The 15,831-nt window shown below is 39.8% G+C and overlaps 1 protein-coding gene across 1 annotated transcript; it reads left to right on the top strand.

Annotated features, from left to right (window-relative positions):
* Positions 1–573: 573 nt before the first annotated feature.
* Positions 574–15,550, top strand: LOC132999779 (S-adenosylhomocysteine hydrolase-like protein 1). Its single transcript, XM_061069549.1, has 17 exons — positions 574–1,073; positions 4,511–4,622; positions 4,856–4,999; positions 5,265–5,365; positions 5,661–5,763; positions 6,417–6,511; positions 6,792–6,898; positions 6,983–7,099; positions 8,508–8,571; positions 8,935–9,023; positions 9,278–9,348; positions 9,511–9,605; positions 9,718–9,816; positions 10,521–10,589; positions 10,924–11,002; positions 11,751–11,871; positions 12,155–15,550. The coding sequence occupies exons 1-17, from the start codon at positions 894–896 to the stop codon at positions 12,159–12,161; spliced, it is 1,653 nt and encodes a 550-aa protein (XP_060925532.1). The 5' UTR covers positions 574–893; the 3' UTR covers positions 12,162–15,550.
* Positions 15,551–15,831: the final 281 nt, after the last annotated feature.

Raw genomic sequence — 15,831 nt, forward strand, 5'->3', positions numbered from 1 at the left:
AGACAGATAGATAGATAGATAGATAGATAGATAGATAGATAGATAGATAGATAGATAGATAGATAGATAGATAGATAGATAGATAGATAGATAGATAGATAGATAGATAGATAGATAGATAGATAGATAGATAGATAGATAGATAGATAGATAGATAGATAGATAGATAGATAGATAGATAGATAGATAGATAGATACTTTATTGATATCCCGAAGGAAATGGAGGTTTTTGGTGTGGGGTTTGCGTGTTATGTATATATTTGTTAAATTATCAGAAGAATCCAGTTACGGTGCCTTAGAAAAGAACAAGGTGTACATTTTGGCAGCAATGGCAAAATACGATAAACCTGAACCCCCATATATAAGGGAAAAAATGTCGTACGTATAAATAAATAAAAACCGCACTAGCCTTTTTTCCTTTTGTCTATTTATATCTGTTTCTATACGTTTGTCCCTTTTATGTCCGTAGTAATCTTTCGCCGCTGTCAGTGACGTCATCTGCCGTGACATGAATACGTCTTCCGTGGTGCCACGCCCCCCCTACGTGTGTCGGTCACCGCCCACAAACTACCTCAGCAGCCCGGTGACAGCTGAGCCCGCGGGGATTCACGCCACAGCTCCAGACGACTTTACGCTACGACACAGACTTAACCACGACATTCTTCAACTCCCCGGCAGAAGCCTCCACGCAGCTCCGCACTCAGACTCCGTGTTCATCCTCCTCCGTGTCGTCCTCCATCGTCGTTTGAACCCTGCTGCCCTCGTCCTCTCTCCGCCGAACCCACCGAGGAGCAGCCTGCTAGCTTCGGTTAGCTCCAGCCGGTTCCAACCCAACTGTCAGCCGGTGGTTTGTTATTCTTAGTCCCGGTCACACACACACGCACGCAGGCAGCATGGCGGAGCCGGCCGCGGAGGCGAAGCTGGAGGTGAAGCAGGCGAGCAAGGAGGTGAAGGAGAGCGAGAACGTGGCGGAGAAGTACTCAGCCATGACCGTGAGCAAGAACAGCGAGATGAACCTGGGAGAGCTGTCCGCTGCGTTCAGCGCCGTGCCCACTCACAAGCCCGGGAAGAAGGTAAGGGTCCCCGGCTAGAGCCCTGCTCGAAGGCACTGGGGTGGACATGTAAACCGATCAGACGACGTTATGTAATCTGGCAAAGTTCCGCACTACATTACTACCTATAATGTATCTGGTGTTCCTCTTTTAACTCTGCAGCCGGTGCACCAGGGTCACTCCCCCCCTCCCGGATATTATGATATTCAAAGTACCTCACACTGACATAACAGTCAATGGTACATTGTGATGACTATTTAGTAATGACAACCTGTTATTCTAACTCTACACGTTTCAGTCAAAGAAATGTTACTTCCAAAGCCCAATTAAGAAAGCCTAACTTAGTTGGTAAATTAGCTTTATTTCAGACTCGTAGGTCTATAGCAGTTTAGAATGAAAACAAATACATTCACACTTCAAAGGACACTTAGATTTAAATCTCACTTCCTTTTTTAAACCCATTTAAATTTATATTTGAAGTACAATTCACAGTGTAGCTACAGCAATACACATACAGACAGGGTTTTATTCAATGCAGAGACACTGGCCTGTGTTGTCTCTCAATAGTTTACACCTCAGCTCAACACTTTAACCAACACCTCTCAATCTATACAATGGAGCTGGTCTTGATTCCTTTCTCAAGACCATCACTCCAGCTGACAATATTTCCTATTATTCACGTATACTTGGTTGATTTGGAATCTTTCAACACCTTGGTTAATATTTTTGTGCCGACCTCCTTCAGGATTATATTCTGACCTCTGCCTCGACAAAGACATACACTGTCTAATAATGATTCTCACAACACAGAGAAACCAGCATGGAGTGTCTCTTGACCGGTGCTGCCAAATCAAGTCTGTACGTGTTGACCCGGTTTAAGAATTGTATCTCTGACCTCATCCTCCTTAAGACAACAAGACTTTACCATGTACCACATACAAAAGAGCAATTCATTGTTCAACACACCAGGAAGAGTTGCACTTTTAATTCTTTGGCTGAGATAGCAAGGTAAACTGGTGTGGACAATTGGATACCCCTTTCTGAGTAAACACACTCTTTTACGTTGTGCAATCCTATTGTTCAGCTGTGTAAGGATTCTGTTGACCCTCTCTACCAAAGACGTATTAGTCAGCCTGCAGCCTCATTGTAGACCAAGTGTTTCACATCCTCATTGTCTGTGTAGGAGGGACTTACTGTGACCACAATCATAAGCTTGCATTATATGGATCCTTTTTACTTTATTTTGGTCAAACAGTGTAATGCTGTACTGTTGGAACAAATTAGCAGAGTTCCACTGGACTTTGGGGGGAGCGTTGACAGAAGGGGAGATCATCAACAGACGTGTTCCAAATAATAAAACAAATCACATCATGGTAAAGAGCTACGACTTCATTAGTTTTTATGTTTGGAATAAATAGCAGGAAAAACAATTAGTGACAGCATGTCTGCGATGTGAGGTCAAAGGTAGCTCCAGCCCATAGTGTGCGTAGAAAGAGAACTGTTTGCTGTCAGTGTGGTTTGTTATACACATGTTACACATGTTCAGTTCATTCAATGGTTATGTCCTTTAGTTAATATTTAGTTATTGACGCTTAAGTTGTAAGCAAATGATTATATATGGGAACTAGTTGGAAGGTCAGAGTCAGGTATGGGTTTGATGAGGCTGTTTTTTAGTATTTCTACATAAAATTTAAAATTTAAAAATTCACTCATTCCCCTTTAAACACATTTGTTATATCTATATATTCTTTAAAACACCAGTAAGTGAAATAGAAAATACGGAAAATAGATACAAATATGTATTTTTTTAAGTTTTATCCAACACTGTTTAAGAAGTGCATATTCTGTTCAGATTGTGTGAACAAGTAATCTAAATTGGGCATTTTTGTCCCAGTGAGGTTATTTGTCTTGCAGTCCAGTGGCCTTAAACATAAAAGATGAATAAAACATATTGTACAAACATGCAAAACAAATGTTACAACCAACCACACCGGCCGTATAAAACGATGTACATCAGGGGACAGAATAAGAAAACCAGGAGTTCTTCCATTCATCAGTGGTTAGAACAACACCTCAGCGTTGGAGTCTAAGAAGCACTGGCAGTGAATAAATGCAGTTTTGGATAACTAAAACCTGAGTGTCCGGCGTTGGGACCCTGCAACCCACACTGTCTTGTCCTGGAGAAAATATGTGGTGTCTTATCACCTTAAGCTCAGGAAAACAGCTTCACATTGTCCCTGGTTGCTGTGTTATTTTCACTGGTATGTGGAGGGTTTTCAGCACCAGCCGTCAACTTAGAAAGTAGAGACTGACCCAGCTTCTTTTCAAAAATGTGGAGAATGAGCCTGAGCGGCTTTAATGACAGGATTGACATCTCACTTACATTGTAGAGTGAATTATTAAGGTCTACACTAATCTTTAAATGCTCTGATTCTTTAAATCTAGATATTTTTTTTGCTCAGACAAAAAAGGGCATGGTAAAGAAAATGAAAAACATTTGAGAAACTTCTGAGGTTTACAGATCTGCCTGCATCCTCTTTATTGTACCTGGACTCACCACCTTATATGTGAGAGGATAATGTTACAGCACCCAGAGTATTTTTTCTCAGCTGTCTCATGTTGCTTGGACGTATGCAAAAACACCGTCAGCAACTCTTTTTCTAGTTTACCCACTTGGACAAAAAGTTAGCTGAGCAGACATAAAGCCAGGTACACACACCTGAATCTCAAGTTACTTCCTCTTACACACAGACACTTTATCTTCCCTTTACAAGAATGAAGGAGTTGCACAGTCGGTGCAGAAAAGTAGCAGATGAGAAGGAGATGAAACTGCAGCAGAGGCATCTAGAATGGCTCTTTGTGCAAAGCATTCATCCTACAAATCCCAATATAGTCTCCTTATATGCAGCTGCACCAAGTTTCACACACTCATAGATATAAGTTCGCTAAATGTTCCCGATTTTTTTCCACATCAATATCCATGAATTATTTCCAGGGAATTTGTTGCCCTATCTCACAATGTTAAAGAAAGTGCATTTTATTTTGTTCACTTTCCTTCATCCAAATCTACACAAACCAAACCAAACTAAAAACAATCTGGTTCTAGATTCTAGTGCTAAAACAATGATTGAAGTGTTCTTTCTCTCTAACTGCTCACAGTTCCCAACCTCCAGCTGAACCATACCGTAATCTTTTAAATAGCGTATACCGTCTGTATCCATTTAAAATTACTTTGGTGTAACCCTGGTATGAAAGAAGTAAATTTACAGTGTTGACATTTACATTTACTCAGTGGGCAGACACGTTAATCCAAAGCTACTTATAACTGAGGGAACAACACTAAAGCTTCAGTTCAGTAGGGGACTTTGAAATAACCACTAACTGCTAAATCTGTTCAAAGTGTTGGACCACAGGCAAAAACAGTTTGAGTTTTTTAACAAGCCTTTTATTTGTTTTAGCAAATCCAGTTTGTGGAGGATAAGCAGGAGTTCAGCAGGTTCCCCACCAAGGCAGGACGCCGCTCCCTGTCCCGCTCCATCTCTCAGTCCTCCACAGACAGCTGTGGCTCTGGTAAGAAGGAGACACGGCCGGACACATGTGCACCAGAGTTAAATCCACCTTCACTTTAACATATTTCATGTAATATGTCAATATACTGTCGTCACCACATTTCTGTTCCTCAAAGTAAGAAGCAGATCTTGATCAACTGTCGTTCCACTTGTTCTGGTGCTGATATAGTGTTGGGTCATCTGTTGGTGTCTTTGAATGTGATGAGTCCTTTGAAAACCGCGTTTCCTTCACAGCTGCTTCGTATACGGACAGCTCTGACGATGAGACGTCCCCACGAGACAAAACACAGGTCAACTCCAAGGGCAACAGCGACTTCTGTGTCAAGAACATCAAACAGGCTGAATTCGGCAGACGTGAGATTGAGATTGCAGAGCAAGGTGAGACACAGAGAAGATGCAGTTACAACACAGTCTCACACGCACCTGTTAACCACAACACTGATGCGAAATGTAGTTGTGATCAAGAAAAGGAAAATAAATCTTCGTCAGGATTGCTTTTATCTACTTTTATTTTATGAATCTGGTCGGCTTTCTATTTGATTTCAGTCTATAAAGCTGCCTCGAGGGAGAAAAGAATATCTTGTGAGTTTCTTGTGCGTCATCTGCTTTCCTCATCCCTTTTTATATGTTCTCTTGTTTTCAGATATGTCTGCGCTGATCTCTCTCAGGAAGCGAGCACAGAGTGAGAAACCATTGGCAGGTGCCAAAATAGTGGGCTGCACTCACATCACTGCCCAGACTGCAGTAAGAGTTCTCTCTGATCTTCACACTCTGCAATGTGATAGAAACTTTTTATCTGAGTAGGACTTAAGGTCAGGTTTATACACAGTTTCTGCACCACTTAATGAACAGACATCAGAAGTAGCTTATAACTTTACACCAACCCTCATATTATCTCTTTAAATCTTTAAGAACTCCAGGTTCCTTTTAACATTCTGTGTTACTGAATATTACAATTTAGAAATGATTGATATCTGGTATTCAGGATGAGTGAAAAGCTTTTTTATGACCATTTTCCTCTTCACCTTTGTGTTTCCAGGTGCTGATTGAGACTCTGGTGGCCCTTGGGGCTCAGTGCCGCTGGACCGCCTGCAACATCTACTCTACACAGAATGAAGTGGCTGCTGCTCTGTCAGAGACAGGTTAGCAGTACAGATGGTAGAGAACATTTATTTATGGAGCTCAAAAACCACCACTAATTTTACCTGCATTCCCTATATTGGCACATCATAAACTACATCGAATTCCGTGAAGTCGTGGAAACTGGTATTGTTGTTATGTATTACCACTGGAGTCTGAAAATCCCCTGTATTATAGTTGCACTTGATAAAAAACAAAATATGTTTGTGAGAGCCCATCTTATAAGTAGGTGGTGTTATTTGTTTTTCACAAATCACATGTGAGCAGCTTGTTTCCAGGGATACCGTTTGGAAATGTTTAATAAACTCTTGAAAAATCAGCCCTGCACAGATAATGGGATAACATAAGATTGACCATTTAGTGAAAGAACAGCACCACTACAGCTTTTTCCTGTGGTTGCTATGTGACAGTTTAAGTATGTGCTAAATACCCACTGTAGATCTTAAGTGATCTGACAAGCTGAGCGGGCTACAACAGATTTAGGAGCAACTCAGTGAATTATGCATTTTAATATGGTCGTGTATGTGTCCACTGTCCAATGTGGCCAGTAAGTTATTGCTGTGCATAGTTTACTGCATGTTAAGTTGTGCTATGAGGAAAAAATATACATTTTTAAGTTAAAGTGGATTTCTTTCTTCCAACTGTTGTGTCTCAGGTGTGGCTGTGTTTGCCTGGAAGGGGGAGTCTGAGGACGACTTTTGGTGGTGCATTGACCGCTGTGTCAACAATGAGGGTTGGCAACCTAACATGGTTTGTAAAAGTTTTTCATTAGTCTAAGTGTCTGTGTGTGTGTGTGTGTGGGAGGGGGGAGGAACTCAACAGTCTTGAGTTCCTCTGCAGCAATAGACTCTGACTTGTGAATACTTTAATGAGTATGCTGACAAATTTCCATATGAACTTGAATATTTCACAGTACACGGCAGTACATGTACCAGTGCCAGGCTGTGTAATATTCATTATTCTCTCACAGTGCTGTCTCTTGACTTATGTTCATAAGTAAAAATATGAACTGTTTCTTGTGACCCGCTAGATCCTTGATGATGGAGGAGACTTGACACACTGGATGTACAAGAAATACCCTAATGTTTTCAAGAAGATCAGGGGCATCGTAGAGGAGAGTGTCACTGGGGTTCACAGGTAATTCAATGGGTAACAGATTTCCTGTAGATATTTAACTATGCATAAATATGAAGTGACATGTTTCCTCCCTCTTCACCCTAGGTTATATCAGCTGTCTAAAGCTGGGAAACTGTGTGTGCCAGCGATGAATGTAAATGACTCCGTGACAAAGCAGAAGTTTGACAACCTGTACTGCTGCAGAGAGTCCATCCTGGATGGGTGAGTACCTTTGCCTGGTGAGGTATTTGATTGTTGGGAACCTGAACAACAACAGAGTAGAACTTGCATTTAAACATGAGAACAGTTTGTGTATTGTACGGCTTTACATAGACAAAAAAGGTTTTAAAGAGAAATAGCATTGAACAAAGGTACTTCCTCCTTATTATGTAGAGTTATATACACAGAGACAGTGTTGACACGTCAGTCGATGTTTAACAGTAGAGCGTGGTCATCTCATGAAACATTGCTCTCATTGCTGTTCACTGCGTTCATACAGATCAAACTCATGCATCAGCTTAATAGTTTGTTTAATTGTAGCTGTCTGTGTGATGCTGCTCTGTACATGGCGAACCCTCTCTGCAGAACACTCACGGAAACAGTCTGAGAAGGAGTTACTGTCGCATCTATTATCCTGCTGTTAATTATCACCATGCAGCACACGGACAGTCTGTACTATTTAACAGTGTCTCCACAGGTCTGCATTGTGTCAGTGCTTTCTACAGCCCTGACTCTTTTCTGCTGCTCCTTTTGATTAATTATCTGCAGGGTACACTGATTGTCTAGTAGCACGTGTTCCATTGTGAGCTATGGCTCTAAATGTCATCATGACGTTTATTATAGTTTGGAAATTTAAGGAAACAGATCATCTTTTTTGTAAAGAGTGAAATATTTTATAACTTTAACTTGTCATATTATGTAGAAGTGTAAAAATGTTAGTGGACATGAAATGAGCCAAATAACCTTCTACTGCTTGATCTTAAGCTGCTTTCAGACATGAGTGAACTCCCGGTAATGTCATGTCATTATCCAAAGAGGCTGAACTTGAGAACATAAATCTGATTTGAAAGGCTTAATCAGAAAACATTGTCCAAACATCTCCCAGAGTTCATGCCTGAAAACAGCCATATAAATATGCAAGCTTTTGACCCATATGAAGTGGAATATGAGGTCATATTACTATCATATATACTATCATATATAAATATATATTATGTTATATTATATACTATATATACTGTACTATTCTTATATACTGTCTAACAATACCATTACCATCATATCATCAGTACTTTTTACCATCATCTTGCCAATGCACCTTATCTACCTATTTTATTGTATTCTAACAATACCATTACCATCATATCATCAGTATTACCATCATCTTGACACTGCACCTTATCTACCTATTTTATTGTATTTTATCTTGTGCTTCTGTTTTTTATTCTTTCTACCTCAATATTTTTAATTTTATTCTATTGTATTGTGTTGTATTTTATTGTATTCAAATATACCGGCTGCTATGACAACTTAATTTCCCTTCGGGGATGAATAAAGTACTCTATCTATCTATCTATCTATCTATCTTTCACTTCTACAAAATGTGCTAATTTGTCTCAACCCTCTGCAGCTTGAAGAGAACCACAGACGTGATGTTCGGAGGCAAACAGGTGGTCGTTCTTGGGTATGGAGAGGTGAGAAACGTTAACATAAACTACCTTTGAACACATATCTGTGAAAACACTCCTGATGATACATTGCAGTGCGAACAACTCACTAAACAGCCAATTGACTCATGGCAGAGAACGCTGTCATCACATTTCATCGGTTTAGATTTACAGACCACTGATTGTATCTACGTCTGACTGATGACTTCAGGAGATGTTAATGAATCTGCCTGTCACTGACATTCATGTGTTTATCATCAATAGCCAGAGCCTTTATGGGTTTGTATAAAGGCGGTTTACTTTACATATAAATAATTTCCTTATCAAGATTGGGTTTGTCTGAATATGTAAATGTTGTGAGACACTCAGTGTATTATTATGTTTTTGCAGGTTGGAAAAGGTTGTTGTGCTGCTCTGAAAGCTCTGGGATCCATCGTCTCTATTACAGAGATCGATCCCATCTGTGCCCTGCAGGCCTGGTGAGGAAAACAACAACTGGGATGATCTCTATCCTGAATACATTGACACATACTGTAGGAGGAGGGGAGGCAGGATGTACTGTATAGCCGCTGAAGCTTGCTAGAAGCGATTTGTTTGCTAATTATCTGAGAAAATATTGGCAGATAACTTAGTAACACAAAGTAGCCCATTGGGTTTAGTTGCTTGTCAATAAATAATCGATCGCTCACTGAGACTAAATGTTGAACCTCTCTTTTCTCTCGTGTGTGAACAGCATGGATGGATTCAGGGTGGTCAAGCTGAACGAGGTCATTCGCCAGGTTGATGTCGTCATCACATGCACTGGTAACTTTTCTTTAAGCCGTGTTGATGTCACTTCTCAGTGGGATGTACAATATCCTGTATTTCACTGTGCTTTGCATTATTTCTGAGGGCTTTTTGCTAATTGTGTCCTTAGTGGTAGATGATATACTCTGAAAGTAGGTGAATGATTTTGACCAATTGTAGGGAACAAGAATGTGGTGACCAGAGACCAGCTGGACCGAATGAAAAATGGCTCCATTGTCTGCAACATGGGACACTCCAACACTGAGATTGATGTGGTACGTCAGTGTTTGTAATGGAAACAATCCATCAAAGACAAAGTGCCATCAGTCACATTGTGTTGACAATTATAAAACACACGATGGAGACTGATTCCCTCGTCTCTTCCAGGCAAGTCTCCGGACCCCTGAGCTGACCTGGGAGAGAGTGCGCTCTCAGGTGGACCACGTCATCTGGCCTGATGGGAAGAGAGTTATACTTCTAGCCGAGGTGAGTACGTCTATCTAGCTTGCAATCAAATGTATTACAGACAGATCATGTAAATGATTTGCTCTCAGGCAGTGGATAATGTAAACCGGATATAATTGATTGTTAACGCCACTCCATAATAATACCACCTTAACCTCATTTTATGAGTTACAGATTATTTGGTAAAACTTGGTCTATTTATAGAAAATGACTAGTCTTGAATTCTGGCTTGGGAAGAGCTGAGCAGCAGGCAGTTTAAGGTAAACTAAAGATGGACGACATGTCGGCTCCACAAAAATTAAGCCAAAGCATCTTTATCGACACTAGGTGACAGAGCAGGTCCTAAATCATACCTCCTCCATGTTAATGGATGGGACGTGGTCCAAACAAAATATTCTCGTCAAATACCTTTTTCTCAAAAATATTTCCGCCATTTTATATATTTCTTAGTGTTATTTTTCTAATAAGTTTAGTTTTATGTTTCAATTTTGTTACATAAACTGGGTTGAAACATCCTGATTGACAGCTTCCACTGACTTGTGTTCTGTTGAGCGTGTGTGTCAGAGAGACTTCACTACCGACGCTTCACACAATGATCACCACTGCGAAGACTTGGGCTCCAAATGTGCAGGACAGCAGAGTTAGTGGGAGGAAGTGGAGACATGTTGTTCATCAGAATCACGCTTTGTTTTTTTATGTTCTTGACAACATGTTTTCTTCCACAGGGACGTCTGCTTAACCTCAGCTGCTCCACTGTCCCCACCTTTGTCTTGTCCATCACAGCCACCACTCAGGTAACGGGTTGATCAATGTTAATTATAGCAGCAAGGGACAGAGTGGTTACTGTAAGTTCACTGCAGATAGCGAAGTAAACAGGGATTATCATTTGCTTTTTCCTTTGGCCATCCCTGCAGTGAAGCTCATACCCTGACCTGGAAATGTCATCAGTAATAATAAAACACACGAGTAGAACAGAATGTATCTGAGCTGAGTTTGTTTCAGTAACAAAGCAGAGCCCTGCATGTAGAGGAGATAATAGCACGTCAGCTTGTACAGTACATGTGCTTCTGTCCTTCATTGCTCTGTAAACAGAGGTTCACAGTTTCATTAATGCTTGTTTGTTTTCAGGCTCTGGCACTTATAGAGTTGTACAATGCTCCTGAGGGACGATACAAGCAGGATGTTTACTTGCTTCCAAAGAAGATGGGTAAGGATATAGATAACTAACTATAACCTGTAGTGTATCCAGACCCCGGGAAACGGTCCGAGTTGTGGAGTTAAATGTCTTGGGTATTTGTCGACGTTGACAGGAGGCTAATAGGAGTTTGAGGTAGAATTTGTATGACACTCTGCAGCAAAGTAACTTCCAGCTTAATATGGAAAATGATATTGCAGATAAACCACCACCACCTAATCCTGCGGATTTTACCTATGTAAGTCCCTGTGTGGCTATAATTCAAGAAAGCATTATCATTGGATGTTAAATTAGTAAACGCCTCTGACTGCTGGATGAGTCATCAAAATGTTGAAACAGGAAGAGGAAAGACAGAGATTTTGAATTAAAAATACTATACAGTCCCCCCCCCCCCCCCCCCCCCCAATATATATGGTGCATTTAACCGTGAATAAATTAACAACATTGGGATACATGATAAAAAAGGCTTAATTACATTCCATTGCTCAGAGCCCTTAAATAATTCAAGGTCCAATGAGCAACATTTTTCATTGCTGCAGCACTGACATATTAATATCTTCCTGAGTTGCCCTTCATGGTAGTGGTACAAGTTTAAGACATGGGATTAAAAAAGTGCAAATTCTCCCTATTTACTTACTCCTGCCCTCTGGTGATGGTGTGGCTGTAACTGTCCAACTGTCAAGGGGTGATTCTACCGACCAGAAGTTGATTTCTTGAGTATGTGTCTCTTGCTTATCAAACCATATCTATGTAATTTCAGATGAATATGTGGCCAGTCTCCACCTGACGACGTTCGATGCTCACCTGACAGAGCTTTCTGATGACCAGGCAAAATACCTGGGCCTCAACAAGAACGGCCCTTTTAAACCCAACTACTACAGGTACAGGTTGACCTGTTTTCAATATTCTAGAGCTTTTTTGATGGTTAAATAACTACTGTATTATTATTATCAATCACATTTCAAATTTAAAGATGTGCACCACAAATGATTAGAGTTGAAATCTCAACAAAGCATATACTGTATCTTAGAACAGTATCATAGGTTTACCTATATTAATTGGTGTGTGTGCATGCTTGGCTGTGTATCCATATGATTACATGCCATCTGCCAAAGCTGAATATAGGCTCGGACCGTCAAATCACCCCCTGTTTGTTGTTCACAGGTATTAGTCTGCAGAGGAACCACCAGCACAGATGAATGTGGACAGTACCGGTCATAATCTATCCCTAAGAATTAAAAAAAAACATTTATGTGTATTGTATTTTATACTGATCACAGGATGCACAGCTTATATTTAGATGTAGTCCACTGATCACAGTAGAATTTAACTTCACCTGCAGCTTCCTACAGACGATGGCACCCAACTACAGCCCTAATATCTGCTGTTTTTAATACATCTGTTTCCATTGATGACTCCCAGGATATTTGGAGTTCAGATATATACTGATCAATATCTTGTGCCAAATGACAGAGAAGGATTTCAGCTGTGAAATGTTAATGGTCTTTTATGGAAACGGTTCAACCCTCATCAAGTGACATTTTTGATAGAAGCAACGATTCCTTCACATAATACTAAAGGCTCACACCCTCAAAGCTTTTTAAGACACTTTTAGCTAATTGTTTTGGCTCTTTATCAACGTCCTGTACGAAAACATTGGGAGGCATTTCAAGATAAGAAACTTAGACAATCTAGTACAAAACCACAGTGAGCCAGTGTTAACACCTCATGAACAAAGTCAAATGTTTTGCTCTTGTGTTGTTGGATCCTGTCAGTGCTAAAAGTCCTGGGAAAACTGGACTTAAATGGATCAGGTGTCCGGAAATAAGATTATGTTGACGTCACTGTGTCTGCTAGTAGGAAAATGTTTGCTTACAAATGAGCCATAGCTACGTGATAAGCTGATTGTAAATCAATGCTGTGCATCTGTGAGTCTCGTTTTGCAAAATCGCTAATTGCAGCTTTAAAGTTTTCTTTCTATAGTTGACGTATATGCACATATTTACATGATACATTCCATCCACAAGATGCAGAAAACGGGATGTGGGAAAATAAGAACTTCTGCACTTTTTGACTATAGCAAACATAAGAGGAGAGCTTGGCTTTTATTTTCTTGAAAAGATGTTTCCATTTTTTGAGGTTTTAGTATCTGGTTAGAAAAGTAATCTGCACCTCAGGGTATTCAAATATCTCAAATTATCTGTAAATATATTTTTATCACGTCTGCACTGTCTCACTGACTCTAATCCCACTGTCATTCTCATAGAATTACTATTTAGAGTAAAGGTTTAAACTAAGTTTAGATATTTTGATACTCTATAAACTATGTCATCTGTGAATTTTACCTGTCGAGAGTAAGTTGACTATTCCAGCTTTGTATATGCTGTGTAATGCACGTTGAGCAGTGTTGCATACAGTAGGTCTATTTACTGTATGTGTTACAGTGTTTGATGACCCACTCAAACAATGGTATTTGCTGAAATGCAACACTGATTTTGTTGTAAGATTTGTCACAGGACTCTGATCCTAGAGCTAGAGCAGTGGTTCCCAAACTTGGTGTCAGGAACTCCTGGGGGCTAGTGAGACAAAGAAGGAGTGTTTTGAGATGATTTCCAGAAATACAATACAACATAAAAACAATTCTCAGTATGCTATTTTCTCCATAATTGTTCCAAAAGCTAAAACGTACCTTCTGATTTTCTTTGTCTCACTGGGACCCCTTGTGGCAGCATCACTTGCAGCAGGTTAATTTAATGCACTGCAAGAAACATCACATGTTCATAAAGGTGACATTATCTATGAACTTTCTCAAATAAATAGCCTTTATAATATCGGTGGGTCACACTTCAGTGGCTCGGTTATTTGGGGGGATGTAGGCTGAGAAGTTTGGGAACCTCTGAACTAGAAGGATGTCTGTTTTCTATTGAAGATTTGATCAACTGTAAAGTTAACTTAAATCCTGACAAGCCCTGTGACTAGACATGGACGAGCTTTGTAGTCAACACATTTGTTTGTCTTGAAAGATGCGTTAACTTTACTTCTACGTTATCTTCCTCTGTTGCACCATTATTATAGCTACGCTTATAATTCTAATGCTACCTAATTTTGTTTCCTGAATATTTGCATTTTTTTAGAGGCTTAAGCTCTGTTTCGTGGAGCTTGTTAAAAACGTCAGCATACCACATCTACTTATCTATAATCACATATTCAAATATTTGTTTTTAATTAGTGTTCAAATTCTTTAACTCAGTGATACGTTTTTTTTAATTCAGAGTATATATGTGCTGGTAGTAGATCTTTCTGAATATGAAGCTCTTCAACACTATTCAACATGCTGTATTTTTACACTGAACAGTTGACAGTGTTTCTGTCCCTGCCAAGTGCTCAGCACCTTATCTTGTTAAGGTGTTACTCCACGTTCAGAATCTTTTTACATTAAACTGTCACAGCTTATTCCTGTATTTCCTTTTGCAGTAATTTCATATTTTCTGAGTTAATACGTACATTTTTGTCACTCACTGCCGTTCATTGAATAGTCTCCCTCTGTGTGCAACTAGGAAGTTCCCTCATTTTTGCACTACAGCAGCTTTAAGGGCATTAGACACTTAGACTCTTAGTGAGGACGTCATTGTCGGCAAGATGAGTGCCGTAACCATGGTTACTGGTCATTTGACAGTGCCTTGCTACTGACTCACTTAATAATTTATACTCACATGTACAAATGTGTTTCTTGCCCCCAGGTGCGGTAATGGTTGGTATTCTGCAATATACAGTAATAGCTATGCAGCAAAACATACTCCTTTCAGTTCAGTGTTTTTAAATGAGCAGTGTTTGAGAGTTTTTCACATTCTTTGATATGCAGAACTGTAAGATCAGTTTAGGCAATTTTAGTTTGCAGCATTTTACATTATGGTGTTCTAATGTATGCTTTACATTTATTTTATAGTGCACTGCCTGTAAAAGCTAGAATCTGATGTTTTGATTGTGTCTCAATCCTCCGACTAGCACTTGGAGAAATCTCAGTTTTTATAATTCTGTCCATTCTTTTTCTTTCTCTACAACTGCTGATATGGTCGACGTTAAAGTCGGCGCGTGTGTTTCGTGCGATCTTGGGAAGTGCAGCATTGAATACAAAGTGTTTTGGATGAATAGTTGTCGAGAACCTGACCCAAATCCTGCCCAGTCATTTGTCATCTGTGTAGAATTAAAGAAGGAATCGGTGGTGTTTCTTCATCAGAGAAAAGCTCTACAAATTGCAATTCATGGGATCCTCAGCAACACAGCCACCAACTTTGAAGTCATTTGGATGATAACTCAAAATACAGACAGACACATAGAACGTGTTGTTTCTGTAGCAGACAGCTGACTTTTGAATCAATAAACATGGTCGCTGTGATTTGACAGGTATTGATGTGCACACGAGTTCTAATTCTCTGAATGGTATATTAGCTGTAAGCCTGTATTTTCATCATAGTACCTGTGTTTAAGTTTGACACGATACATGCTGTTAAATTTTTTGTGCACAATTCCCTTTAATAAACTGCTGTTGAAATTTAAGAATGGGCTCAGATATACGTCATTTCACTGACATGACTAGCTGCATCACAATGAGTACCCACTACTGCATTTCATTATTCACCTAAATGAAGCAAGAGTTGTTTTTCTACACCTGTTACCAAATTCAGCAGCAAGACGTCTCGACCTAGAGAACTGGAATGGTCTGGCCTTGATTTATATTTCAGAACTTTTAACCCCTTTACCATTCTATGAGAGAATCAAATGTTGCTAGAAGTTCGACAATCCAGGCTTAAAACATATGGGGATCATGCTTTTATTGTTTC

This window comes from Limanda limanda, chromosome 4, assembly GCF_963576545.1.
Source record: "Limanda limanda chromosome 4, fLimLim1.1, whole genome shotgun sequence".
Lineage (NCBI taxonomy): Eukaryota > Metazoa > Chordata > Actinopteri > Pleuronectiformes > Pleuronectidae > Limanda > Limanda limanda.